The sequence below is a fragment of the Suillus paluster genome (assembly GCF_016628075.1).
Source record: "Suillus paluster strain FC165 chromosome Unknown EDB91scaffold_112, whole genome shotgun sequence".
In the NCBI taxonomy this organism is placed as follows: domain Eukaryota; kingdom Fungi; phylum Basidiomycota; class Agaricomycetes; order Boletales; family Suillaceae; genus Suillus; species Suillus paluster.
Window position 1 is genome coordinate 80058 of NW_024537672.1, and position 25752 is coordinate 105809.

The 25752-nt window shown below is 49.1% G+C and overlaps 7 protein-coding genes across 7 annotated transcripts; 5 read left to right on the forward strand and 2 right to left on the reverse strand.

Annotated features, from left to right (window-relative positions):
• The first annotated feature begins 150 nt into the window (after nucleotides 1-150).
• On the forward strand, nucleotides 151-3325 carry EDB91DRAFT_1350643 (MFS general substrate transporter). The gene is made up of 19 exons (XM_041326082.1): nucleotides 151-724; nucleotides 780-817; nucleotides 877-886; nucleotides 933-986; nucleotides 1041-1067; nucleotides 1125-1133; nucleotides 1183-1272; nucleotides 1324-1505; nucleotides 1557-1574; nucleotides 1630-1702; nucleotides 1749-1799; nucleotides 1857-1935; nucleotides 1985-2028; nucleotides 2084-2381; nucleotides 2436-2463; nucleotides 2510-2583; nucleotides 2637-2722; nucleotides 2779-2968; nucleotides 3034-3325. Exons 1-19 carry the CDS (start codon nucleotides 582-584, stop codon nucleotides 3085-3087), a joined length of 1548 nt encoding a protein of 515 aa, XP_041171086.1. The 5' UTR covers nucleotides 151-581; the 3' UTR covers nucleotides 3088-3325.
• Nucleotides 3326-4033: 708 nt separating this feature from the next.
• EDB91DRAFT_1167330 (uncharacterized protein) lies at nucleotides 4034-5353 on the reverse strand. The gene is made up of 2 exons (XM_041320050.1): nucleotides 5012-5353; nucleotides 4034-4393 (listed from the first exon to the last, which is right to left on the reverse strand). The coding sequence occupies exons 1-2, from the start codon at nucleotides 5150-5152 to the stop codon at nucleotides 4049-4051; spliced, it is 486 nt and encodes a 161-aa protein (XP_041171087.1). The 5' UTR covers nucleotides 5153-5353; the 3' UTR covers nucleotides 4034-4048.
• A 1391-nt stretch (nucleotides 5354-6744) lies between these two features.
• EDB91DRAFT_1265299 (GMC oxidoreductase-domain-containing protein) lies at nucleotides 6745-9790 on the forward strand (the record flags this gene model as incomplete). Its single annotated transcript, XM_041324490.1, has 16 exons — nucleotides 6745-6790; nucleotides 6857-7108; nucleotides 7157-7248; nucleotides 7300-7479; nucleotides 7533-7543; nucleotides 7592-7711; nucleotides 7776-8002; nucleotides 8041-8139; nucleotides 8195-8243; nucleotides 8291-8428; nucleotides 8480-8537; nucleotides 8587-8675; nucleotides 8732-8955; nucleotides 9009-9028; nucleotides 9088-9210; nucleotides 9260-9790. The coding sequence occupies 16 exons, from the start codon at nucleotides 6745-6747 to the stop codon at nucleotides 9341-9343; spliced, it is 1812 nt and encodes a 603-aa protein (XP_041171088.1). The 3' UTR covers nucleotides 9344-9790.
• A 1363-nt stretch (nucleotides 9791-11153) lies between these two features.
• On the forward strand, nucleotides 11154-12357 carry EDB91DRAFT_1167350 (uncharacterized protein). The gene is made up of 4 exons (XM_041320051.1): nucleotides 11154-11260; nucleotides 11309-11550; nucleotides 11604-11771; nucleotides 11822-12357. Exons 2-4 carry the CDS (start codon nucleotides 11465-11467, stop codon nucleotides 12207-12209), a joined length of 642 nt encoding a protein of 213 aa, XP_041171089.1. The 5' UTR covers nucleotides 11154-11260; nucleotides 11309-11464; the 3' UTR covers nucleotides 12210-12357.
• On the forward strand, nucleotides 12355-12627 carry EDB91DRAFT_1061968 (uncharacterized protein; the record flags this gene model as incomplete). The annotated part of the gene is made up of 1 exon (XM_041314495.1): nucleotides 12355-12627. The coding sequence occupies one exon, from the start codon at nucleotides 12355-12357 to the stop codon at nucleotides 12625-12627; it is 273 nt and encodes a 90-aa protein (XP_041171090.1).
• Nucleotides 12466-13037, forward strand: EDB91DRAFT_82515 (uncharacterized protein; the record flags this gene model as incomplete). Its single annotated transcript, XM_041328522.1, has 1 exon — nucleotides 12466-13037. A coding segment is annotated over exon 1 (376 nt), but the record flags the coding sequence as incomplete, so codon positions are not given.
• A 961-nt stretch (nucleotides 13038-13998) lies between these two features.
• EDB91DRAFT_1061951 (uncharacterized protein) lies at nucleotides 13999-23510 on the reverse strand (the record flags this gene model as incomplete). The annotated part of the gene is made up of 6 exons (XM_041314493.1): nucleotides 13999-15248; nucleotides 15303-17214; nucleotides 17269-19917; nucleotides 19968-20042; nucleotides 20097-23152; nucleotides 23207-23510. The coding sequence occupies 6 exons, from the start codon at nucleotides 23508-23510 to the stop codon at nucleotides 13999-14001; spliced, it is 9246 nt and encodes a 3081-aa protein (XP_041171092.1).
• Between the last annotated feature and the right edge of the window lie 2242 nt (nucleotides 23511-25752).

The window sequence follows — 25752 nt, forward strand, 5'->3', positions numbered from 1 at the left end:
TTGGTGAACACAGTACTGAGATTGTGAGACACTGAGACGGGCAAAATCATATTGCAAAACGTACGGTTCTCGGATGTGAACTCGCTTATATCCGGGTCACTTGATCGCATTCGGCACCGTGGTCCGTGGTTTGTACATTGCGAATTACTGTGCTTATCATCGTTTCATCGATCAGCGGCTCTGCTGCTACTTACATTATCGCCAATTTGCTTTGGAAATGCAGAATATGTCTTATTCATTAACTATGTATTTCCTTCTCTCGACAGATGCTGGAGGAGCTGGCTAACGCGACAACTGCGTGAGATGCACAACAGGCTACAGCAGCTGCAAGGAATTCCAAAGTCAAGATATACAGAACGTGGATAGTGCGTATTGGTTGCCGTCGTGTATGTTTGCTCTCGCTTCAGACAACTTCAATGGGGGTAATTCGGTCAGAATCACTGTCCAACATATACCTGTGGAATCCTTATTGATGTGCCACACATACGTGTCAAGATGTATAAAATATTAACTTCTGACAACTGGACTGTGCTGGAAGCTTCTTCCTTCAAAGTACGGCCACATCTTCACGTCCTCTTACAATGAGTTTCCATTCCTCCGGTGTTGTACTCAAGGGCAAGAAACATACAGAGGTCTCGTTGTCGACCAAGGATATCGACACTGGTGCTCAGCTCGTTGCTGGCTTAACTTTAGCTCTCGATCCCGATGAGGCGTTGAGAATAAGGTGCGCTGTGAAAACTACGTGCATATTACCATTGTCAGAAAGCCTTTCGTTTCAGGAGGAAGATCGATAGACATATCATGCCTCTGATGTGTGGTGAGTCGACCGCTGTACTCAGTCTTCTAAATCAATTGCGACTGACGATCACGGTTCAGTTCTTTACTGGTAGGTCGACTGTATTCACTACAAATCAGCGCTTACGTGTACATAGGATCCAATTCATGGACAAGACAACTTTGAATTATACGTCCATCCTTGGGATTCAGTAAGGATTGTGTATCGAGACTCATTCAACCCCAATACTAACATACGTTATCAGACAATCCACGAATCTGACCACAAATGAGTAAGTTAGGACGTTCTTACTCTTAGAATCGAAAGTTTGAAGTTCATATATCTTCAGGTACAATTGGTGAGACATGGATTACTCAAGCTTGCATGCGCCTTACATTATCTTTCAGGCTTAGCACGGTGTTCTATCTCGGTTATCTTGTCTTCGAGTATCCCCAGAACCTTGCTCTTCAGAGATTCCCGGTCGGGAAGTGGATGAGGTAGGCGTTGCAGGCATCATCGATGTAAATATCAATGACAGCCTGCATCAGTATCAATATCTTCGTCTGGGCAGTTGTACTTGCATGTCATGCAGCATGCAAAAACTTTACTGGGCTTGTTGTTGTGCGCTTGTTGTTAGGCGTATGCGAGGGGTCGATCACGGCTGGATTCTTGATCGTTAGTTCCATGTTCTACACGCGGGCGGAACAGACACTGCGGGTTGGTTATTGGTGTAAGTTTTCGTTCGCAAATGATCGTCAAAAGTCGACTGATTAAAATCTAGTCCTGATGAACGGGACTGGTGCGCTTACTGGAATACGCTGCTTGATGTTGCCGACTAAGCCAGCGAACTTTAGCACAAATTATCTCTGGTTTCGTCAGCTTTGGTGTTTTGCACATCAACACCAAAGGGTTTGAACCATGGCAATGGTGACTTTTATTTTCATTACTCCCTATTGTCTCTGATAGATCACAGGCTCATGATCATAACCGGTATAATGACGTTAATCCTTGCCGTCGTATTCTGGTGAGTCTATTCCCATTGCCTAGTATCCTTCACCGAGATCACCCCTGCGCGATGAAGGTTCTGGTTTCCCGATTCACCTACGAACGCCTGGTTCCTCACTACTGATGAGCGGGCTAAAGCCGTGCAGCGCATCAAGGCGCGTCTGTCAAACGAACTGATCTCCCCTTATTTTACAATTAGCGCAGGAGAACCAAACGGGTGTAGAAAACAAACACTTCAAGACGGAGCAGTACGTATTAGATGCGATTGTGTTTGTTCATTATTCCTCACGTACACATCTCTAGGATGATCGAAACCCTGACTGACCCCAAGACTTGGCTCTTCGCCCTCTTCTCGGCTCTATACAATGTGCCTAACTCATTGACAAACCAGATGTCGCTCATCCTCGCTTCTTTCGGATTCACCTATCTACAGACGACTCTCTTGTCCTGTATTCCTGGTGTGATTGAAGTCTTGACCATCTTCTCTGGCGTCCAGCTTGCTATACGACGGCCCAATTCCAGAGCATATGTTGGCGTTATATGCTTCATCCCGACGTGGTTGGGCGTCCTGTTGGTCAGCCTACTTCCTTGGTCGGATCAGGTATGTGGCTTGGTTCTGCAAGTCTACCGAGTTGTGCATATCACACGGTATTAGGTCGGACTTCTTGTCAGCCTATTCCTGCGTGCGTGCGATGCCCGTAGCGTGGTTTTATGCTCATCGCGCTGTAGTTATTGCCAGTACACCTGGATTTGTACTGGCGTTGTCGTGGCTTAATATCGTGACTGCTGGCCATACGAAGAGGGTAGGTACTCCGCCAGTTATTGAAGTCGCTCCTTAAGTGAACATCAACTGCAGGTTGTTACCAACGCCATCATGCTCTCGGCTTACTGCATTGGCAACGCAGTTGGTCCTTTCATGTGGAAGGCACAATACAAGCCGCGGTAGGTCATTCTTCTACCGACTCTAGGAAGGAAGGTCAATCATGGCTCATGTGTAGTTACCACGTCCCATGGGCTGTTATCGGCGCATGCTACGTCATCTGTCCGATACTTCTCCTTGTCATCCGTGCCGTTCTCGCCCGAGAGAACCGAATCCGCGACGCGGAGCCTGTTGACGATAGTGAAGAAGAATACGTTATCGAGCGACTCACAGAGGACGGGAAGCGTGTAGAAGTCAAGGTCGACAAGGTGCGTTCTCCGGATCAGACGGTCTCTTTTTGTACATGGGATTGATATTCTGTTTCCACTCATAGGAATTTTTGGATTTGACGGATAGGCAGAACAGGAATTTTAGATATATTTTGTGACATTAAGCATGCTCCGATTGTATTGCCAAATGGTAGTCCTCGTGTTCATTGATAACACGACCTTGGTGGTATCATGACCATTGCACTGACTTCTCCACTTGCACGACTGGTATTCCAATTCAGGCAGTTATCTCTAGAACAAAAATACTCGAGCTCGACCACAGAAATTATAGTATGTACAACGGCCTCATAGACAATGCAGAGCTTGTGGTTGTAGACCGCATAAACAATCTAGCAGGCATCAAATTAATGATTGGTGCAATATCGATGGGGGAGCGTGGGTCACCGCTGATGACAGTATTAATCTCCAGGAGCAACAGGCAGATTTCCATGGATAAACAAACGGGCCCGCGCGGGCGGACATTCGACGTGACAGCCTAACAGGGCGCAGAGGTCGTAGCTGTGGGATCGACTATGCAGGCTCTGAACGTTTCTTAACTTGTAACCTCATTGGATTTAGTATGTGTCAACGATATCAAACAGATATCATACATATATGAATCGTACAGTGTGAGTCTTCGATCACACTGATGACACCTGCTCCTAAGGCCATATTGGCGTGAGTCTCAAAACCAACAGTAGTAACACTTGAAGGTCACCGTCGCATCCCTAGGTACTTCTGTGGCGTCGGCGGTATCTGCATCTGCTACAGGAACCTTTCGCCCTGCTGCCGTCATCGACAAGATCTGTTCGCATCTTACTCCTTTCGTTGTGTACGATAGCAGACGGCCATCGTCGATGACGACAGCGCCCTGGGATAGCTTCTCCCAAGTTCCTTCGACCACCGAGGACCGAGGACATGCCAAAGAAAATACAACAAGGGTGTAAGACAAACTAACAAGCGGTATCGCAGGGTGGAGCTCCCATGGGACGGGTCTTCGGATACACGGGATAAGGTGCCAAGACCAGGCACTTAACGTAGCAAGTTGGTACAGTGGTAGTACGCGACGGCAAGCTAAGTTTAACCGCTACAATGAGAGTGACCCTCGTTGGACCCAGCGCACGGATGCCGTGGTTCCATCACGAATACCAATGTGTATGCATCGTAAGGGCCGAAAATACGTGTGTTGTAGCAACGTCGAAACGTGAAAGGAGGAATGAGTGCCAAAGTACATGCATCGGAACATACACGTTGCACGGCGAGATGCACAAAGCGGCGCAGAAGGTGCACGAACAGTCCTAGCAGAATGCGAGAACAAATCACGAGGTACCAAAGGGGGGATAGAGCCAGAACACAAGAAAGCACAAAAGTGGTGCCAGGTATAACATGAATAAAGGAGATAGAATAAAGTGTGCCAAGAGCCCCCTAGAACGAGTATATGCGTGTGAACAAGTTGAAGTAATAGCACTAGCGGAAGAGATGGTGGAGGTGGAGGTGAAACCACGCTGGGGATCAGAAAGGTATTAGAGTAATAGTCTGTAAATGCCAAATGGCCGTACAAGACTGATACAAAACAGGTGTCAAAAGCGCAAAAGTGGCGCTAAGCATGACACAAAGGTGTCGAAAGGTGCAAAAGTGGCACAGAGAGAGACATCGGCCCGCACAATGCAGTCATGCACACTACAAAAGAGGGACCCGCCGTCGCGGTCACGCACACTCCAACAAACAGAGGCATCGGTCATGCACACCCAAACAAAAGAGAGGTGTCGGTCCGCCCTCGCGGTCACCCACGCTCTGACGAAGAGAGGCATCGGCCCACCCTCGCGGACATGCACACTCCACCAAAAGGAAAAAAAAAGCATTGGTCTGTCGTCGCGGACATGCATACCCGGGAGAAGAAGCATCGACTCGCACAATGTGATCATGCACACTCCGTCTGAAGTGCCATTGGCACAGAAAAGAAAAGGATCAAATAAAAGAGGAAGTTCCGAAAGGACGTGTGGGGGTCCGGGGAGGCGGTCGCTTAACGAATGTAACACTCACGAAAATGATCTTGAGGGATCGATCAGTGATTGAATCAGCAACAGTCGGATGCAAGCGTGTACTGGCCCACGCGTCCCACGTCGTTGCCGGGGTCGATAAAGTGATACAGTGTGGGGGCGAATGAGTGCATGTATGCGTCATCTTACCTTTGAAACTTCAGTGAAAATACATGACAAACCTCCCACAGAATGTCTTAGATCGTGTTATAATATATGGCACTGTGTAATGAAGTGTCGCTCATGTCGTTGATAGGCGCTGTCTTCGAACGTGACAAAGAATGAATTCGAAACTTCTGAAAAGTCCGCAGAACGTCAAAATCAGACATTGACATCGCTAGTGACGAGGAACGCGGGATTACCGCGTCGAGTTCTCAAAACCTAAAAAGAGGAGTGAGCGAAAGACAACGTCGCTTACTCACTCGCTTAGTAAGCACTTGTTTGAGCTCTTTGTGCCGACTACGAAGTAGGTATTCCGCCAGTTATTGAACTCACTCCTTGAATGAACGTCAACGTGCAGGTTGTTACCAACGCCATTGTGCTCTCGGCTTACTGCATTGGCAACGCAGCTGGCCCCTTCATGTGGAAGGCACAATACAAGCCGCGGTAGGTCATTCTTCTACAATCGGTGCATGCTTCATCATCTGTCCGATACTAATCCTTGTCATCCGTGCCGTTCTCGCCCGAGAGAACCTAATCCGCGACGCAGAACCTGTTGATGATATTGAAGAAGATCATGTTATCGAGCGAATTACAGAGGATAGGAGGCGTGTAGAAGTCAAGGTCGACAAGGTGCGTTCTCCGAATTAGATGATTCCTTTTGGTGTACAATAATAGTGTTCTCCCTGCATCATGAATTCCTGGATTTGACGGATAGGCAGAACAGATATTTCAGATATGTTTTGTACCTTTAAGCATACCTGGTGCATACTCCGATTCGTACTGCCAATGGCTATCATCGTGTTCATTGATGACATGACCTAGGTGGTATGAAAGTGCGCGGTTACATATTGATGCAATAAAATTCTACAGGAGATTACCACCTGTGGAGGTTGATTTCAGGCGGTTATCTCTAGAACGAAAGTGCTCGAGCTCGATCACAGAAATTACCGTACAACACGCCTCGAATGCAATGCAGAGCTTAGGGCTGCATACCACACAAAAAATCTAGCGTGCAATATAGGTGGGAGTGTGCCATGGGTCACCACTGTTGAAATTTTCGATTTTCCAGAGACAACAAGCATATTTCCGTGGACTAACGGGCCCGCGCGGGCGGACATTTGACGTGAAAGCCTAACAAGTTGTTCTTCCTCTCGCCATTTTGTCCATAAATTTCACCTGGATGTTTGCTTAATTTACCCCTCGACGACTCATTTATGAACAGGACTTTCATTACCTCGCAGCACCCTACATCTCCGACGCTGCCACAGCTGATCACTTGCAAAGAGCTCCAACGGCCCGGCCGGGCTATTGTGACCCGCAACCTATTCCAATTTCAACAACGTTCAATTATTAGCGTCGCTCAAAACGCAGCATCACGATTTTGTACATACTTGTTCGGGTGAAAACACAGATAAGCTCACAGGCTGCCCAGCTGATCGTGGTTCGTGACATGTTATTGTTAACTCAGGTCCCGGATGGGTATCGAAGGTTATCGCGCTAACATTCAAAAGTCATAGCTGTAAGATATAAATTTGGACGCACCGCTGTGAGTGACTTCCTGAAAACACCCCCTCAATGTCTCATCCGATCTTATCAGAGTTTGATATCATTTTTGCGGGAGGTGAGTAACAACATCATGTATGTACTAGTAGTGGCTTGCTCTCTTAACATGGCGCTCTGTGTGCAGGCGGGACTACAGCTTGCGTAGTCGCAGGTCGCCTGGCTGCATGCGATCCCTCGCTCAGGATCTTAATTCTGGAAGGGGGTCAACACACTCTCAATAAAGCTGCTCATGTTCAGCCCTACCAATATTTCACCCATCAAGCATCGACGAGTACCACGATGACATTCAACGTTGGAAATTCCACTTCGCGTCTCAACGGCCGTGCACCGATCGTTCACTGCGCTCATTGCGTCGGTGGAGGCTCAAGTGTGAACTGTTCGTGCTATTGTTGCCCCAACGAACGAGACCCTGATACTTAGACAGTTATGGCATACACTCGTGCGCCTGCCTCAGATTTTGATGATTGGGGAGTCGACGGTTGGGAATCTAAGAACTTGGTTCCTCTCATGAAGAAGGTCCTCGGATGCATTACCCATATATTTGACAAGCTGATTGTTATTGCATAGCTGGAGACGTACGAGGTGCAAAGCGATTGTCCAACTCACGGTTACAATGGACCTATCAAGGTGTCCTCTGGTGGGTGTAAACTAGGTATCAGCGAAGAGTTCATCCGTGTTGGCATGGCGTATCACAAGAGACCATATTCCGACGACTCCAACGATTTAGAAACATGCAACACATATAGTGTGGGCCATTGATGTTCCTTCTCCCTCTGTGTCGCCAACTAAATCCGTCTCAGCCTTGGTTCAAGTGCGCATGGCTCGTTGTCTATTGTGACTGAAGTTCATGTATATGAAGATACATTGACGGGACAACAGGAAGGCGTTCCGATGCGGCCCACCAATATGTCTACAACCAAGCTCACAACCCGAATTTACAAATCCGGGTCGGTAAACGCGTGAAGCGCGTCATCTTCGAGTGAGTAGTCCGCCTGTGGATCACAACAATACCCAACTATATTGACGGCTTTCTCGGATTCAAGGGATAAGCGTGCTGTGGGTGTTGAGTTTACCAGCGACCCAATATCTTGCCCGGGTGCGGATCAGTCATCGAGCACTGTGAGAGCATCGAAACTTGTTGTTGTCTCTGCTGGGGCGTTCGGTTCGCCAGCCATTCTCGAGAGGTCTGGTATTGGTGCCGAGGAGGTCCTCAAGCAGTGCTGTATCGAGCAACTGGTAAACTTACCTGGCGTCGGAGAAAATTATCGAGGTCTGCGTTTATCCACTGATCCCACGATCTTGGCTTAGGGTTATCAGATCATAATGGCGCCTTCGTTCCATACTTTGCTGCTGATGAAGTTGTTACCATGGACCCCCTATGGCGTGGGGAGGAAAGTGTTGTACAGGGTAAGCAAGCATGTTCTCGATGTGTTCCCAGCACCTTTCAACTGCCCAAATGTAGACAACCTTGAGCAATGGAAAAGCAATGGCAAGTCACTCATTGCACAGAAGTTGGTACAAGTTATCGCTGCTGGTGACGTGTTAATCAGTATTTCAGTGGCAGCGATGCAAAGATCAAGTGGCGTCCTGACGACGATGAGCTGAAAGCCATGGGTCCCGCTTTTCAATCACGATGGAAGGAGTTCTTCCAGGACCGTCCGGACAAGGCTGTTGCAATATTCACCATCTTTTCGGGGTGTGTGCGCATCCCTTACTTCAATAACATGTGGATGCTCACGATATCCAGATACCTTGGGCCGGGTGGACTTCCTCCTCGCAATTACGTAACTGCTGACGTTCTTACCGTACTGCTTCTCCTATGCTCCGTGATTTTTGTTTTGAACTTTTCTATAGCTTTACCCCGCATCTGTCGGCAGTGTTCATATCAAAATGGGAGAAAACGGCAAGGAAGAAATCGACTTCACTACAGGCTACCTAGACAAGTGAGGAGGCACATTTACTTTCAGGGACACTCGTCTGACCACGATAATCGACCCAGTCCGTCCGATATTGTGCCTCTCAACTTTGGGTACAAAAAGCTGCGGGAAATCTATCGACGCATGCCTTCCTACCGAGGTGAAATTCCCGCCTTACATCCTCGTTTCCCAGAGGGAAGCGCTGCAGTCTGCAGAGAAGCGACCGGGCCAGTGGACATGAATGCGCCTGACATCATCTACACTGCAAAAGATGACGAGGTGATCGAAGAATTTAACCGCGACCGCGGTATGTCAAATTTATCTTCTCAGTCTTCCAGTAAATACCTGATCGAATCCCAGTGCGATCGACATGGCACTCTGTATGTGCAGCTCAAACTTTCATACTTCTGCATGAAGCGCCTGATTCTTGTGCATGTAGCTCGGCACTTGCGCCATGAAGTCGAGGGCAGATCAAGGAGTCGTCGACGCTCGGCTTAACGTGTATGGCGTGACGAACCTCAAGGTTGCGGATTTATCTATCGCGCCGAAGAACGTTGGCACGGTGGGTACTCGAGGGAAAAATATTGACGTGCGGTCTAACTGTCTCTCAGAACACTTATTCAACGGCGCTCCTCATTGGAGAGAAGGCTGCGATGCTCATTGCAGAAGACTTGGGTATTGATTGCAGACCATGAACGTCGATGTGGGTAAATTGTCCATCTTCGGAGTGATTAGGAATATGTGCTTGGTGTTTGCTTTTCGTGGCTCGTCAGCCTCAATCGAATCATCCCTTCGCACAAAGACCCATAACATCCTTAACAAAATGAATGGATTCACGGTCGTGCATATAACCCGGACACCAGTGGCAGAAACCTTCGAGGGCGAGAAGGTTCCCGGGTTTGATGTCACCCGCTGGATATGCATAGGCACTAGACGCCTTTGTACATCGTCACCTGCTGAGTAGTTGTCGCGTTTTCTTCAAGCCGTCGTAGTAGCATGCTTTCCGCGGGCGTTTATGTTTGCCTTTTGAGTCATCATTGCTCTCGTCAGATCGCTCTCTCAGGCTTTCTCGTTACTCGTTACGTAGGACGGCCCGGGAGCTGCCCCCTATTATTCACCCACTGGACCTCATATGAAACATCAAGCGGCATAGGTGCTGGCTCAACAGTGTGCTGTACATATGCCAACGAAATCCGTGCATAATCGATGGGGGAACGAGATGAAGGGCCATATCATGTCGTTTGCATGGAGAATAATCGGCTGTTAATCCAAAGAAGAAACACGTGGAGCGCCAATGACGGAACTTGTCAATGGGCGCGTGGTCTGCACAGCCTAGACTTATGTGGGTGTGGCGCACGAAAAAAACGATCAACATAAACCTCGCCTCTGTGTCCAGCAAAACATCTGCTTCGACTCGGTCTTTCGTGCCAAGTCAAGACCCATTGAAAAGTGTTTGCTGGTAAGTGATGACACGTGTTGTACGTTTGTAAACAATAATTGAGGCGAAAGGAGGATAGATCCCCAACCAACATACGTGCCCTTGAAGAACGCCATAGCAAAGGACTCTCGAATACACAGAATCTCCCAGACTGTCTAGATGAACTTGGCACACACAAGACATGTCTCGCGCTACTGAGAAGCGAGATATGACAGTGATAAAGCCCCAACGGAAGATTGCAAGCCCTGAAAAGGAACAAGTCTTCGGCATGTTGTACTTGCCCGACAGACAGCACGTTATCACTTGTTCCGACGACGCTTCGCTGCGAGTATGGGACTTAGAGAGTGGTAAGCAAAAAGGCGAGAAGTGGAAGGATAAAGGCAGCGGAATAATGTGGACTATAGCGTTGTCGCCAGACAACAAGGAAATAGCAAGCGGGAGTGAGGATGGCATAGTGAGATTGTGGGACGCCGAGACAGGCAAAGTCATTGCAAGATGGATGGGCCACAGTTCTGGAGTGTCGTGTATCTGCTGGAGTGCAGACGGAGGGCGGGTCGTGAGTGGATCGGACGATGGAACGGCAAGAGTGTGGAATGTCGAGAGCGGAGAGACCATCCTCGGACCAATCGAGACGGGGCATATGAACGTGCGCGCAGTTCACTGTTCATCCGATGCGACAATGATCGCGACGGGTGGGCCAGGGAGCGGTGGCGACGACAAGCCCTCGGTTAAATTATGGGATATCAAGACAGGCGAACTACTCAAAACACTCAAGGGACACACTAGTGGCGAAGTTTTGTGCTTGGCTTGGTCCACGGATATGAACACGCTTATCTCTGGGTCATTTGACTTTGATCGCCCGATTAGAACATTCAACACCGCCACCGGGACACAAATCACTACGCTTGAAGGACATAAACACCTTGTTAAAGCCATCTCATTATCCAGCAATGACCGTATCCTTGCAAGCGCATCATCCGACAAGACAGCTCGACTTTGGAATATCGAAAATAATCAACCTATTGGACCACCCCTCCTCCATGAAGACGCAGTAAGATGTGTGGCCTTTTCTCCTGATGGAAAGCTGCTAGTTACTACCTGCGGCGGTCATCACATATACACATGGGATGTTGCTGCTATCCTCAGAGAAGCTGGCTTTGATGAACTTCTGAATGTGAGCTTGATATTTCTTCCTCAATCATACTTCTGACATATTCCGTAGGCCTCCACGCTGAAGGTACATATCATACTTCAAACTTTCAGAATTTATGTGCGCTAATCTGTACTTATCACAGAACGTTGGCGGAAAGTCAATCTTAGAGGTACGTGGACCCTGCTTTGGATTTCCCTGGTTGTCATACATTTTTGTGCCAGGCGGATGCTACACAACGCCGAAATCAGAAATTCGCGGATGCACATCGATTTCCACCAGGATTCTTTGATGGTGCGCGAGAGCATGTCGGTGTGAGTTGCTAGAATCATGGTCTACTGTTTTTCCCTGACATATATGTTCTCAGTCTTCTGCAACGCGTCGCCCCTCTTCCCGCTCTGGCCGTGGTAGCCGTACAACGCCAGGACCCTCGTCGTCATCACGTCCCCTCCTTAGTCGCCTTTCCTCGTTCTTCCCCCGTTATCACCACACCAAGCCTCGTGTCGTGGACGTCGCCACCGTCCAGGACAGAAGAGTACGTTTACATCCAAGTTCTACATGATCCAATGCTAATCCGTTTCAAAGGCTTTGTATGTCGCACCGCCGCGCAAGAAAAAACTCCCACAAGGCACCCACACTCAAGGCCAACAGCAGCAAGGTCAATCCCATAGCCAGGCATCGTCGTCCCGTCCCCCAGGAACCTCTGCTACCGCGACATCATCCACGATACCTGCATCTGCTGGAACTGCGTCTGCAGCAGCAACATCATCGCATCCTGCTGCCGTCATCAATCATCCCAGCCGGTGGACTCGCTTCGTGCTCTGTATCTGCTGTGTCTCCGCTAACTATACCGATGGCCATCATTGATGAAGCGGCTTTTCGTTGTTCACATCACATGCTGACGTTTTTGTCCTCGTACTGTACTACTGTGTTCCCTTTGCAGATGCAAATCTACTTCATTGAGTATGTATAACTTTTCCAATTATAACATAATTTCCTCTCAGCATTGTCCATCTGCACACCGAATATGTCCGTCTTCACAGCTACAAGGGTACCCAGCAGTGTATTGCGACGCGCCTGACCGGTAGACACTTAGTAGATGGCGTATGATATCTACGATGTCGCATCGATCAATACTTACTTTCCTACTGACATACCACTCGTGGGAACACCGTACAGACCACGTGTCGAAGAGGCCAAGGCGTGTGTGCTATTTGGTGACTCTGTCCCATACGCTGACATCTGCGCAAGAATCTGGTGTTGCAGACCGTGTCTCAATCCTGAACAGCATAAAATCCACGGAGATTAGCAATATCGTGAAAGCACTTTCTCAGGATGCTCAGGACACTTTGATGAAGTACCTTTACAAGGGTATGGTGATGCCAGGTTAGAGTAATGTGAGCGGAAGCGTGCTCTTGGGGTGGCATGAATATTGAAAAGGTGCGCGTGGAACTCACTGACTTCATAAACTTTTGGTCCTTGAGGTATTCTCTACCAAGTTATATACACACTATCTTCAGCAACTTGACCTTTGGTAGTGCCCGACACATCGCGACAAGACGTGGATTCGCAACTACTCGTATCTTGTTCAGCATCCTCTTCTCTCGTTTCGCTGGATCGAGTCGCGATCATTGCCCTCAGTCCAATAGTATGGAACGCTGCAGTCTTCCTTGTGCAGTTTATTATCTACATCCTCCCTGCGCCCATGATGAACCTCCCGTTCCCGGGACCCGGATCCATCATGGCCTCCACAATTCACATCCTCGCTTAACCGGTATGTTGGGCTTATATGAGTTCTTGGTGAGTGTATGCACCATATCTATCGTCTAACAATTCTAACTTAATCCGCTCTGGTATTAAAGTGGTTCCTTGAGACGTGGAATGCATCCCATGCAGTCCTTTTATCACGGGCGTTACGATCCAGAGTGCGTTCACATCGCCGTGTTCCTATTGCATGAGTTCAGACACAACGAAAAGAACGATGCATAGTGGACTAAACGTCGGTACGGACGTGGTCTTGGCTCCCATGTCATGTCGCAACCCGCCCGTGAATTCGTGGTCAAGACCATAGCTCTGGCTGTGGATGACCTTCTCATCTGTTTCCTATTATTCATGTTGGCCCTACCCGGTCTTTTCCAGTACACGGATCGTCTAGATGCGAAGCTGCTCGAGTCTTTTTTAGGTAAGCGAGGAGTGCTCATGCATGATCTCAGATCATCAGATATAGCACCGAACATTTTCATCTTCAGTGCTCATTGTCCTCCATAAGTCGTCAACCCTATTTGTTATTGGTTGATTGATAGACTTTCCGCTTCCGCAGTGGAATGCACTTGAACTTGGGGAAGGAATATAGCGAATTTCACGCGTTATTTGCATGTTCTGTATAGGTGGCATGTAAGGGTGCATCTGTGAGCTTGCTGTCTATGTAACGTACAAATTTGCAGTGAAGTCGCTGGTACTAGCTGTTCAGACGTTAATGACTGATCGAAGAACTATATGCAAACGAGCATACCTCCACTAATGCATAAGTCTTTCAATCGCTCGCTGAATTTTTAAATCTCAAGTGTTTCGAATGACATGGCCATACTTAACATCCCTTCGAGTAACAAGATATAGACCAAAAATATATTCACGGACAACGTTGCAGATACTAATATTACATCAAGGTCAATCATATTGATACTGTCGCTGTTGACCAGAACCGCAGTCAGTCGGGCCCCTGACAGAGAGGCGTCGACACTCACGCGAAATAGACCTGGTACTCAGTCCAGGAAATCCTGCTCGGTGAGAATGCGACCGTCGAGCACCTTTCCGAGGTGAGTTGGTAGATAGCCCATGCCTTTCCTTCTCATCCCAAACAACTTCTTCAGTGGAAGAAGCTGGGATCGCTTGAATGAGCACGATAATCTGGCAACAGGACGATTCTCCTCCCTGATGAACCCGTCGCTGTCGGCGATCAAGTCCTTGTCCCGTAAATGCGGTGCGTTGAGTCCTAAGAAGCTGCACGTGCGGAGATACATCTCGTAATCGGAGAAATAGAGTTGGCCCGCAAAAAGGTTGAGCTGGCAAATCAGCGGTTTCAATGGCGTCAACCGTGGCGTCGAAGGAACACAGTAGAGGCGAAGGTCATCGCATGCCAGCATCATTTTTGTGGTGCGAGGAGCGTAGATGCACAGGTGAACTACATTGCTTCTGCGGATGGCAGGTAGCAGTGTGTCCGCTTCGTGAGGGCTCACGACCACCAGCACTGGGCAGCGTCCATTGTCACTGAATATAACCCAGTTGACGGGCCGCAGATAATCATCCGCCTTTTGATGGGAGAGAGTATTCACAGTACGAGTAAAGTCGTGGGTGACTAAAACGTTATGTGCCCACTGGTCGTGCTCATGAAATCCAGCAGTAGTGTTGACAAGGCTGGACAGCGCCGGATAGAATGCAGAAGACATAGCGGGAATTTGGCCGGTCTTGACAAATAGACGGACGTCTGCATGGAGGACATGGGCTGCAGGTTTGACCCTGGGTGGCCTTTCCACTCGACGCTCTCTCTCTCTCTCTACCTCGTGAACTACCTCCCTTTCTTGTTCCTCATCCATGCGTCTTGCTGATGCCAATAACACTCCGAGTTCCGAGCACTTCCTCTGAATATCTGGATCGAGGGACTCGAATGGTCGTGGAGAACTACTTGGTGCATACATATCTTCTAACGAACGCTCCTCTGGCTGTAACCAGGCAGACTTTAGGGTGGAGATCGAAGTTCGGGTACGTGAGGTACGTGAGAATTGAGCCCATGCGGAATGCCGTGCTTTGAAATCCGATCCCTGTTGAACCCAGTGGGACGCACGCATCTGAATATCAAGACAGGTTTCGAGCATCGCCCAGTGCAGAATATCTGCCACATCGACACCGTCGGTATCAGCTTTCTGAGCCGCCGAACGAATGCTCCGGTCGACTTCAGTCGGAGCGAAGAACATTACTGAATGCCCATTGCCCAGCTTCCTCATTCGCATGCATCCTGTATCATTGGCTATGATAAAAATCGATGGGCATGAATAGTAAATTCACGAACCTTGGGTCAGGCGGTCTTTCGTGACTTTGGGGCCAAGCGTGACAGCAGCTCGGAAACCGGAAGGCAGCTTGACATCTGTTCCTCTAGTATGGGCGTCGTCTAGATATATCACGCACTGGTCAAGCTGCTGGGCGAAGGGGGACGACACAAGAGGCTCGACTGTCCCATCCCGACTGACGACGACAAGTTCATCGTCGTCATCCACGAAGACTGCAGCTTGAGCGTCACGCTTAGCTTGAAGCCATGCTTCGGCCAGCTCCTGATTCTTCAATTCCAGCATTTGCGCACCAACGTCCAAGAGGACGCGGACCTCCGGGGTTTGGGCTATTAGGGTATTGATGAAATCATGCACCTTTTGGCCGTGCGGGATACGTCTGTAGCAATTGTTTTCCGGATGGAGAATCAAGGCTAGGACTCGGGCATTCGTGCTGCATTGGTGATCAAGGTCGTGCTGCACCATCGAGCTTGGTAGCAGATAGCGATTGTCGTTTGTACCAGAAAAGCCAGTTGTTAGATGTCTCTTTTCTTGAGCAAGATCCCATCCGGAGCAGGTGAGCTTCGTCGGGAATGCCTTGGCTTCCTTGGGAAAAACTACTCGAGACAGGTAGAAATCTATGACTGCCTTGTTGGACGCGAACAGATGCTGAAGGTCGGGCAGCTGCTCCGTGGATTCTGTGTTGATACCGCTAAGGTGCTGGAGACTTTCTGGGACGGACTCAAGTCCATGCACCCATGATTCATACTCGAGAGCGGGATTATCCTGCTTCAGCAGAAGCTCGAAGCACAACATCAGCTGCTCGAGGGTAAGACCCGCATAGTAGTATGACAGGCACGTGAGGGCAATTGCAACTTCTGGGTAGCCAAACTCTGCCCGCAGCGAGGGCATGTCTTTAGCACGGAATGGAACGGCTAACATCGTTCGTGTTGGGACGAGTCCATAGTCCACACGCCAGCGACGTTCTTTGAGGGTATAAATCAAGATACCACAAGCCAATAGTCCACGCAAGACTAGGAGGCCGGGCCAGACGGTGGTGTGTCTATAGCTATCCTCCACTAAACTGATACAGGTGCTGGATATATTCTCAGTTCCGATGAACTGGCGAACAGCTTGTTTGACGTGGAGAGATGCTTGATCGAAGCTGATGTTTCCAAGTGCCCCGTTAATGACATCCTGTGCGATCCATTGGACCAATTTTTCACCCGCTGTCGGGTGCAGAATTCGGACGAAGGGGAACACTCCGTGATCGCGGATAGATACATCTGAGCCAGAGGGAAATTCTCTCATGAGCCGAGCGGTGTGCTTTGCGACAAGACTTAACACTTGTTGTGTAGTGGTCCACCTTTCGGGATGACCTTGAAGCGAACTTTGGAGACCGACAGTGTACACCATTTGGTAGCGGACATGCAGGATTTCATCACTTTCGTCCAGGATGTCACGTGTGTGATTATCGAGCCACAGCTGGGCCCACAGCATGTCTTGAGCAGCTTGAACAGTCTGATGGGACAGCTGACGGTCAACAGCCATCAACTGGAACGACAAAATATGGTCCGGTTGCACGACCAAAATGCCCTTGGTGTCCACGCATTCTTGCATCAGGTCACGATACATTTTGACCTTCGACGCGTCGATAGAGAGAGCACGGGAGAATGGAATATAGAAAATACGCCTTTGCGCAAGGCCGCTCAATCGTTCAACCAGGAGCTGGAACATCTGAGCAGACAACGACTTCAGCACAATGACTCGAACCAGTTTATGGCCGTCAGAAAGTGCGGCTGCTGCGAGGGGAACAATGACGTAGGATTTCCCTTCGCCCATGTTCAGCTGCAGAGCTGTGTTTCGTCCTCTGCATGGCGACATCATTTCCAGCGCAACCTTGATTTGGACGGGCCGTGCCAAGAACTGACTTTCAATCTGAGAACGCCCATTATCAATAAATATGAACAGATGGATCTTCTTGCGGCGTACCTGTATTAAAAGCCAGTCAGGGTACAGTTCTGGATCGAATCCCTCGCATTGTTCATTCTCTAGTTCCTTGAAGAACTCGACCCAGTTTTCCTTAGCGGCAAAGACCAACAACCTTCGCGAGCGTTGCAGTTGCAAAAGTATCTGCGACAGGCGGATGAGAGCCGTACGCCAACTCTTCCCCAAACAAATCCCTGATACAGAAGCCATGCGAGTGAAGAGGAAGTTTGGTGTAACTCGGGGCCACAACCCAGCATTGTATAACGCGTTCTCAGCAGCAGAAGCAGGAGAGAGGGCGTGTATGATAGTTGCTAGTGAATCTTGGAATTGCTTGCTGTGAAGCGAATGGTACTCGAGCAGTACTTTCGTCGTGTATGGCGTAGAATCCGGTGAGGCAACAAGCTTCTCTTCGCAGAAAATCGACCTGCTCTGGTCCAGATCGTTGCTATAGTTACGGCAGAACTTGTTGCTCCCTTGGGAGCGAAAGTTGTTGATAAGCTGCTGCAACCTCGCTGTGACTCTGGAGTCTGGAGATACCAAATCCCGCCGATTGGAATTAGGCAGAACTTGGGAAGACACGAACATGCGTATGACAGGCGCATCTCTATCAAAAAGGTACTGAGCATCAATGGATGAGGTTGGTGAAGCAACATCCGAGTAATCAAAGCGGGACTCAAGATGGTATTGTGAGGGTAGTTTCGATGGAGGATTGAGAGTGTAAAACCGTTCGAGGGTCTCCTGCAGGACGTCCAGATGTTGCTTCAGACAACGGTTTCGCCAACAGCTGCGAAATACGGGGCGAAGTTTCTTCGACAGTTTCTTGAGATTGTAGCAGTTTGCTTGCAGCGTATGAAGCGCCGGAGGATCTTCGCACGGCCAAGAATCCCGAACGTTGTTGAGAATGAGCTGCCGTTCAAAGTGACACTTGTCTTCGAAAGCCGAATAACGACGCATCCCCAGAGCCTTTTCATCCTCCCCGGGCCTTGCAGTTAGGTGTCTCTCTTGGCTGAATTCATAATCTTTAGCACACGAACTGATGATATTGTCCAGTATCGCATCGGATGGCATGAAACCATCCGAGAGATCATAGGAAGCGAACTTTGGTGGGTCACCCTGGCTGCGAATTTCGGGAACTGTGGCAAACGCTAGGAGTGTCGGGACAAGGGCGTGGTTGTTCGACAGGCTGTATGCTACTGAAGCCAGGGTGAACACCAGCTGAAATGTGTCCTTCTTCGTAGCACTGCGACAGCGGTCGTAGGTAGAAAGGAAGACATCAGAAAAGTTCGGTCGAAGCCAGTTTTTGGAGTATTGCAAGCTGAGCGATTCGTCAATGCCCTGGACATTTTTCCACTGAGTCAACAAACTGAGGAGATTCCGTTGCACCGGAAGCCTGCTTGGCCATTGGTGTACCATGAAGGCTGCGTTGAATGCCCTCTCTTCCGCACGTTTATCAGGGACGTCACGTGAAGCATAGATGACATCTGCGTTACCATGCGGAAGCAGCAGAGAGACTCGGTCGGGATGGACTACTGAGGCACGGATGGACGCGCGCTCAAGGAGGTGCTCGATGGATGACGGGAAGAAGGGAAAATGGAAGTTTGGGGACCCTTCAGAGAAACTTGAAAGCCGCTTGCCGTAGTCCATGATAGATCTTGCGACTACATGAAAATCATAGCGCTGTGCAAGGGATGCAAGACATGACCATGAAACTGTCTGCATCTTTCGGAGATGAATGGGATACCAGACGCGCGTGGTGGACAGCGAACTGATCTCGCGCAAAAGATCTGTATCACGAGAGCGAAGCTTCATGAAAGACTGGCAAGCTGCAGAATGCAGGAGATGCAATGACTCCTCTGTCCCCGTTCGACCCGTCAGCGGATCAGGGAGGCAGCCGCTGGTGAGAGCATGAAGCAACGCTTGATAGAGTTTGCTCGTCAGACCTACATTCCCAGTGAGACAGCGTAGATCTGTATCAACCCTGTACAAGTGGTATGTCACTCGGATGCCTTCAGGAGCGATGGTGAGCCGGATGTGATGGCCGTCAGGGGAGAATGAGATACGACCATCTGGGATAATGACGGTGCGCGGATGCTCATCTGCGATTTGCGACTTCGGACGCAGGACGAGCTGGTTCATCAATCCCAACATCGTTCCAGTAGACTGAAAGGTATCGACGACCATGTTACGCATGTTGCGGGACTGCAGTTCCCCATCCTCGTCGACAAAAAATTCGAGACCGTATCGGGGTAATTCAACCTTCAGCGAGGAGAAAGTATCGCCGGATGCTTCCCTACATGTGACCATGATGTAGCGGGTATCCTCCAGAGGACGCATCCTCTTGGAGATCATGTCCCATGTTTGGCTACGTATGTCAAGGAGAGTGGTACTGCCACCCTTCTGCAATATCGAGGGGCCCAAGGCAGCAAATTGCAGGAGCCAATTCTCATCAGAAGACTTCCACTCAGTTTCGGCTGGCCGAATCTCGATTTCGCTCGTGCGCAGGTTGAGCCAATGTGTATAGCCTGTTATCAAAGTCATTGGCAGGTCATCGACAAATTTTTGCCTCGGAATAAGTTGAAGGACGGGCGAGTCTCGGTCGATATGCTTTGCACGGATGATAAGATCATTTGAGTTGCGTAGAGCAAAAGACACCTTCAATAAGGTATTATTCAGCTGTTGAGCGATGACAACGAGTGACTAACCTGATGGTCACAGAGATTCCCCCGTGTCGCATAATCCATTCCAGGAATATCAGCCGGGACGATGTCAAACACTCGCTGTAATTGAATGTGAGTGTTTGCGAACAGTGCTGCAACTTGTAAAAGACTGACATCACCGAATATCGATCGGTATGTGGGATGTTGCACTATCTCTGACGGAAGCCTACCCAGCTGTTTTCCGTCGACGAGCAAGCACCCAGTGACCAGGTTGAAGTGCACAACTTGCGGTAACTGAGCGCATGAAGGCGCGGTATGCGACGCAAGCCAACGAGAATTTGGAGCCGGTAGTGCCCTCCAAGAAGTCCCCTGTCTGTAGCTGCCCCAAATCTCCGCAATTGCGCTATCAAGACCCTCCCTATGAAGCTCTGCAAATTGACGAACAGTAGCTTCTAATGCGTGACAGCATCGTTTGTCTCGCTCTAGCAGGAGCTTGGAATGTTGGGAAAGTTCGCCCAGTTGGTTTGGAGTGTTGTCATAAATCATGACGCCACAATATGTGAATACCTTGATGTCGTTCGACGTCAGGAGCAGAGATGCACCTCCGTCAACGTCAAATGTGCTTCGACAGGTGACTGCCATATCACGAACACGTCCCTGTAACTCCCGACGGACCGTCACGTCGTTGTTGGCTTGCATTTTCGTCGATAGCTGCATCAGCAAGGTATAGGTCGCAGTTCGGATCCTTCGAATCAGCGAATATCCACGACTTCGTATACTCTTTGCCTGAGTCGAGGACAGGACACGGCACACGAGCATGATGATGGTGCTTATCGCGACACCTTCCAACCAATTTTCTTCGATACTCGCCGTCAAAGACTCCAGCTCTCCGAGTAGTGTACTGAGGAATGGCACGCTGTTCAGCTCCTCGTGCCAAATAAGGCCGTCATCGGACGAAAGTGGGCCAACCTGTGAAATAGCTTGGGCTAATAGTAAATGGACTTCCTCGCGTCGAAAATCGAGTGACCTTGCACGGAGTTCGCGCAGCACGTTCATCCATTGCAATCGCGGTCCACTCCGAAAAGTTCCAAATGCGATGAATTCATGAATGGTCATGTCCTTGTGACAATCAGCCTGGTTGGCTATGACTTCGTTCGATGCATGGGATGTTTCTGAAAGGTACCGCTGCAAAGCATCATATGGTCCCTTGGGAAGAGTAAAAGTGCACAACTTGCTAGAATCGAAGCGCAGCAGCAGTGCATTGGCCGCCCATGCACCTGTGGTTGTATCGAATTGCCGGAATTTGAGTCCGCCATTTACACAGACCCTCTCGTCGACCGTAGGAACGTGAATGCGGCTGTAATGGGAGTTGCTGAAGGGTTTGGCATCCGACGCCAAAGTCAGCCGCTGCCTTGGATGGTACTCGCGGTAATGCTTCAAGGCGCCATATTTCGACAGTGTCATGAAGGGGTGGGTGGGCGAAATTTTCTCCTGAGTGCAGACGTCAATGAGAATGTGGAATGTCATACATCTCCACATGTCGAAGGCGGTGGGGCATCCCAGCTCAAACACGACCACGATTGCCTCTTTTTCATGGGGTGGTAGCGGCCACTCGTGAACTGTGATGGTCATCGATTGCATCTGCTTTTCTAGGCGACACTTCTCACAGCTCTGTTGGTCATGGCACTCCTCGCCACGGGAGTTGACGGTGTATTCATGCACCAAACTTGCTGCATGTTTATCTAGGTTAGCGTACCTCTTGTTGAGGGTCCAAAGCTCAGTCAACTTCTTCTCCCGCTCTTTCCGAGCATCCGCCTCGATGGTCAACTTCAAATTCTGCAGCTTGGATGACTGGTAAAAATACCGCTCTGCGAACGACCTGTCGCCATTGGTAGACGACAATGCTGACAGACGGCCGGGAGCCTGGCAATGACGAAGTTTCAGATAGGCATGTAGCTGCTTTAAACGATCAAGGGCTGAAGATTGGCGGATGAGCAGATGCTCCCAAAGGGTCAATGGGATTTCGGGAGAATATTTTGCCAGGAATGGGATCTGTCGAATAACGATCTTATCCATGGCTACCCAGAGCTCGAAAAGAGTAATGAGCATAATGGACAAATTCTCTGGGTTTCCCTTGTAAGCATCCAGTGCTCTCGAGGAGTATGCGGAGGCGCACGCCTCGATCGAGACGCAAGCGGAATCGATGCTGTGAAATGAAACGCGCGCTACCCAGTCGTCGATCCCTGATCTAACGACCATCTCGAAATCTGTGAGGGAGAGGAATGGTTCCGCAGCATGAGCAGCTACAAGGAATCCACCATCAGCATCAAGGAAATCATTGATTGTCCCGCGCATGCGGTGGCTGAGGTTGAATGAGGCTGGTTGGAAGGACGAATGTTGATTTTGCAAAGCTTGGGATATGTACTCCCGGCTCGTATTTAAAGACAGATGGGTATCTCGCAAGACTTGGAGGGTCTCAGGAGCCCAATGAGGTGAGGCCCGTTGCGCGTCTTGAACAGATCCCCATCTTTCTTCTAGAAGACTCCTAACCTCGCTGGTAACCTTATTGATCATGTGTGATAACTCCGGAGGAGCAGAGGATCCAAGCTTGAAAAGACGGCGTGCAATCTTTGCTGACATGAAGTACAGGATGTCATTCGACATGTCATGGTCGAGGGCAGAGGTCGTGAGCCTCGCCATGAAGAACAGGATGAATGATTTATACGTTGTTCGTCCGAGAGCGCTGCGCTCCAGAGTCGTCTGTAAGGCAACGCGAATGACGAGCCAAAGTGAAGAACGCCTCCACGGTAATTTAGCGTTGTCCCACAGTACATCATCTCCGATGCGCTTACGGATGCGAGGAACGTCGGCGATGCTCCCTAGGCCACGCAGTATACCAGTCAATAGTTCTGTGATATATCGAGGATGAGTCGTATCTCTCTCTTCGAGAACAGTGGAACCAGCTTTTTTCCTCGTCGCTGCCGCATCAAGCACATCTTGATCCATGCGAACTAGAAAATTCGCGAGCTCAGCGTGAAAGGTAGCATGATCAATGTTCGTATCCGGAACTGTGATAGCAGGTCCAGGATACGAACAGATCAGTTTTCCCATTGCGCCCATCACGGCGGTGGAGTCGGGAGAGATTTCGAATGATTCGAATATGGTCTCGGATTCGAGTTTTCTCATGACCACCGCAGCGTTTTGTGCGCGAATTATGTATACAAGGACATCTGCAAGTTGATACTCAGCGCAGAAAACATGAAAATATGATGAAAATAACGGACCTTTGTTGTACATGGCAATGATCTGAGATTCGACTTCCTTTGCAGACATGACGCTGAATCTGATTGAATCTTTGAGGTTCCGAAGCATTTTCAAGCTGCTCATCCAAAGCAGCAGCTTATCGGACGGCAGCTGGTCGCTGTAGGCGATAGCAGCATCCACTACCAACTGAGATAGGGCTAGGTCGTTCCCAAGGGAATGGTCACTCCCTTGCGGCAACTTGAGGGGGAAAAAAACATGATTGATGATATAATTCAAATCAAATTGGGCTGTTGAATGACATTTTGCTCTTGAAGATCGAGGCATGGTGACTGGGATAATTGAGGGAAGAGTTCAGTGACCACCGACGGTGAACCCCGGCGACTCTAATAAGGAACCTAAGCGCTCAGGGTTGCGAGCAGCAAGCCGCGAAGGACGGATATTAAGAGTACGATATTATTTGCTGTGGTCACAAAAATTTTATATCAGATTATAGGGCCCACTTCAATATGGTCATTGAAGCTGTACACACTCTCTGAGACCTCAAACAAAGATTGTGCATGCAGGTAGTAGGCCTGAAAGTTTGATGCAATAAACTATGATGGAGCATGCTTATCAAAGTGCATCAACTTCTTCACGATTTGGCGCTCACCAGCTTCGAATATTCTCAGCTCCGACACTCCTTAATCAACCTACCATCCCTCTCCATCGCAGCAACATACTCCAGGGCCTCAGCATTCGACCTTCCTCCGAATCTCTCGTGACTTCACCTCGCACGATTTCAAGAACCGCAGTAGTCGTTTTGTTCGAGGTACTATCATCCGAACTTAGAGTTCATCACGCGCCACATTTGGTTTAGACCCACCCTGAGATGATAAAGATGCCGTGTTGCTGCCCAACATTGTCCAAATATCCTGCGGGTCCTTCTGCATCAGATTTTGTATATACGTCCGTTTGACCCCTTCTAATCTGTCACGAGAACAGGCAACACGGTAGCGGAGAGTTTGGTCTTCCGCATAAGATTCCCATTCTGAGTAATAATGCTGATCCTTGTGTGCAGAACAGTAAGGAAAGTATAAGGAAGTATCTGGAGTCATGAAAGATCAGCTGATGTACAAAGATGGCAATACTATTGTCTCCCTCGTACATACGTTGTTCAATGACGGCACAAGGTGCAATGACTGGCTTCAAGGTGAGAAGTGGAATGATAAATGCAGCGGGATAATGTGGACCATAGCGTTGTCGCCGGGCAGGCAGCAAGGAAGTAGCAAGCGGAAGTGAAGATGGCGTAGTGAGATTGTGGGACGCCGAGAAAGGCAAAGTCATTGCAAGATGGATGGGCCACAGTTTAGGAGTGCCGTCTATCTGCTGGAGCGCAGATGGATGGCGGGTGGTGAGTGGATCGGACGATGGAACGGCAAGAGTGTGGAATGTCGAGAGCGGAGAGACCATCCTCGGACCAATCGAGACGGGGCATATGTACGTGCGCGCGGTTCATTATTCGTCCAATGTGACAATGATTGTGATGGGTGGGCCAAGGAGCGATGGCGACGACGAGCCTCAGTTAAATTATGACAGGTGAACTGCTCAAAACACTCAAGGGCCATAGTAATAGCGATGTTTTGTGCTTGGTTTGGTTCACGGATATGAACACGCTTATCTCTGGGTCATTTGACCCAATTAGAAAATTCGACACTGCCACTAGGACACAAACCGCTGTGCTTGAAGGATATCGACATCTTATTAAGGCCATCTCATTATCCATATCCTTGCAAGTGCATCATCCGACAAGACAGCACGACTTTGGATTATCGAAAATAATCAACCCATTCCCTCCATAAAGACACAGTGAGATGTGTAGCCTTTTCTCCTGATGGACTCAAGCTGCTATAGCAGTCATAGCCTCTATAATCATCGACAGTGTAGCTTGTTAATGTAAGTTACGGTTTTCATTCTGAATTGTTTATCCCCCGACGCTCAAGTTCTACTAAATATATTGTGTTTACGTTCTCGCCGTGAGGTTCTGCCACTAGGTCCTGCTATATTCTCGCCGTGAATTTCTGCCAGCCGCAACCATTCTGCCAACCCATTAGCAGAACGTCTAAGTTCTGCCCACAGCACGATTTTCAGGGTATAAATGCAAGCCGTCTTCAATGTCCAACCCCCTCCTTATAAAAAGTCTCATTGGCAAATCTCGTATAACCTCTCATAACCACGCACAAATAATGCGCGTCGTTATTGCCGCTTTGACAACATCTATGTCTATCAGTGCATGCGACAAAATAGGCGATCGGTGCAACAAGAACAGCGACTACTGCAACAACTAGTGTAATAATGTGAATGTGAGTAGTTTGCTTTGGATCCTGGATTCATTGCTGACTGTAACCCCTTGCGCTTCATAATACTGATAGCCTTTCACCGGTCAAACGTTCTGCTCAGCCTAGTCTGATGAGCTGACAGCCTGAATGGCACATGATACATCTGGGCAGTGAGTCATGATGCGTGATGTCTCTACTTTCGCATTGGTGTTGTGGTTGATGGGCATAGGTCGTTGCTGACTTGGTCAATA

Bases quoted from the DNA above. Each gene is read 5' to 3' on its own strand.
- EDB91DRAFT_1350643 (XM_041326082.1), top strand. From the start codon at position 582: ATGAGTTTCCATTCCTCCGGTGTTGTACTCAAGGGCAAGAAACATACA. The intron at 725-779 runs GTGCGCTGTGAA...CTTTCGTTTCAG, and splicing joins GATGAGGCGTTGAGAATAAG to GAGGAAGATCGATAGACATA. The intron at 2,029-2,083 runs GTACGTATTAGA...ACACATCTCTAG, and splicing joins AAACACTTCAAGACGGAGCA to GATGATCGAAACCCTGACTG.
- EDB91DRAFT_1167330 (XM_041320050.1), bottom strand. From the start codon at position 5,152: ATGACGCATACATGCACTCATTCGCCCCCACACTGTATCACTTTATCG. The intron at 4,394-5,011 runs GTGAGTGTTACA...TACTCGTTCTAG, and splicing joins GATCCCTCAAGATCATTTTC to GGGGCTCTTGGCACACTTTA.
- EDB91DRAFT_1167350 (XM_041320051.1), top strand. From the start codon at position 11,465: ATGCTACACAACGCCGAAATCAGAAATTCGCGGATGCACATCGATTTC. The intron at 11,551-11,603 runs GTGAGTTGCTAG...ATATGTTCTCAG, and splicing joins GTGCGCGAGAGCATGTCGGT to TCTTCTGCAACGCGTCGCCC. The intron at 11,772-11,821 runs GTACGTTTACAT...TCCGTTTCAAAG, and splicing joins CCACCGTCCAGGACAGAAGA to GCTTTGTATGTCGCACCGCC.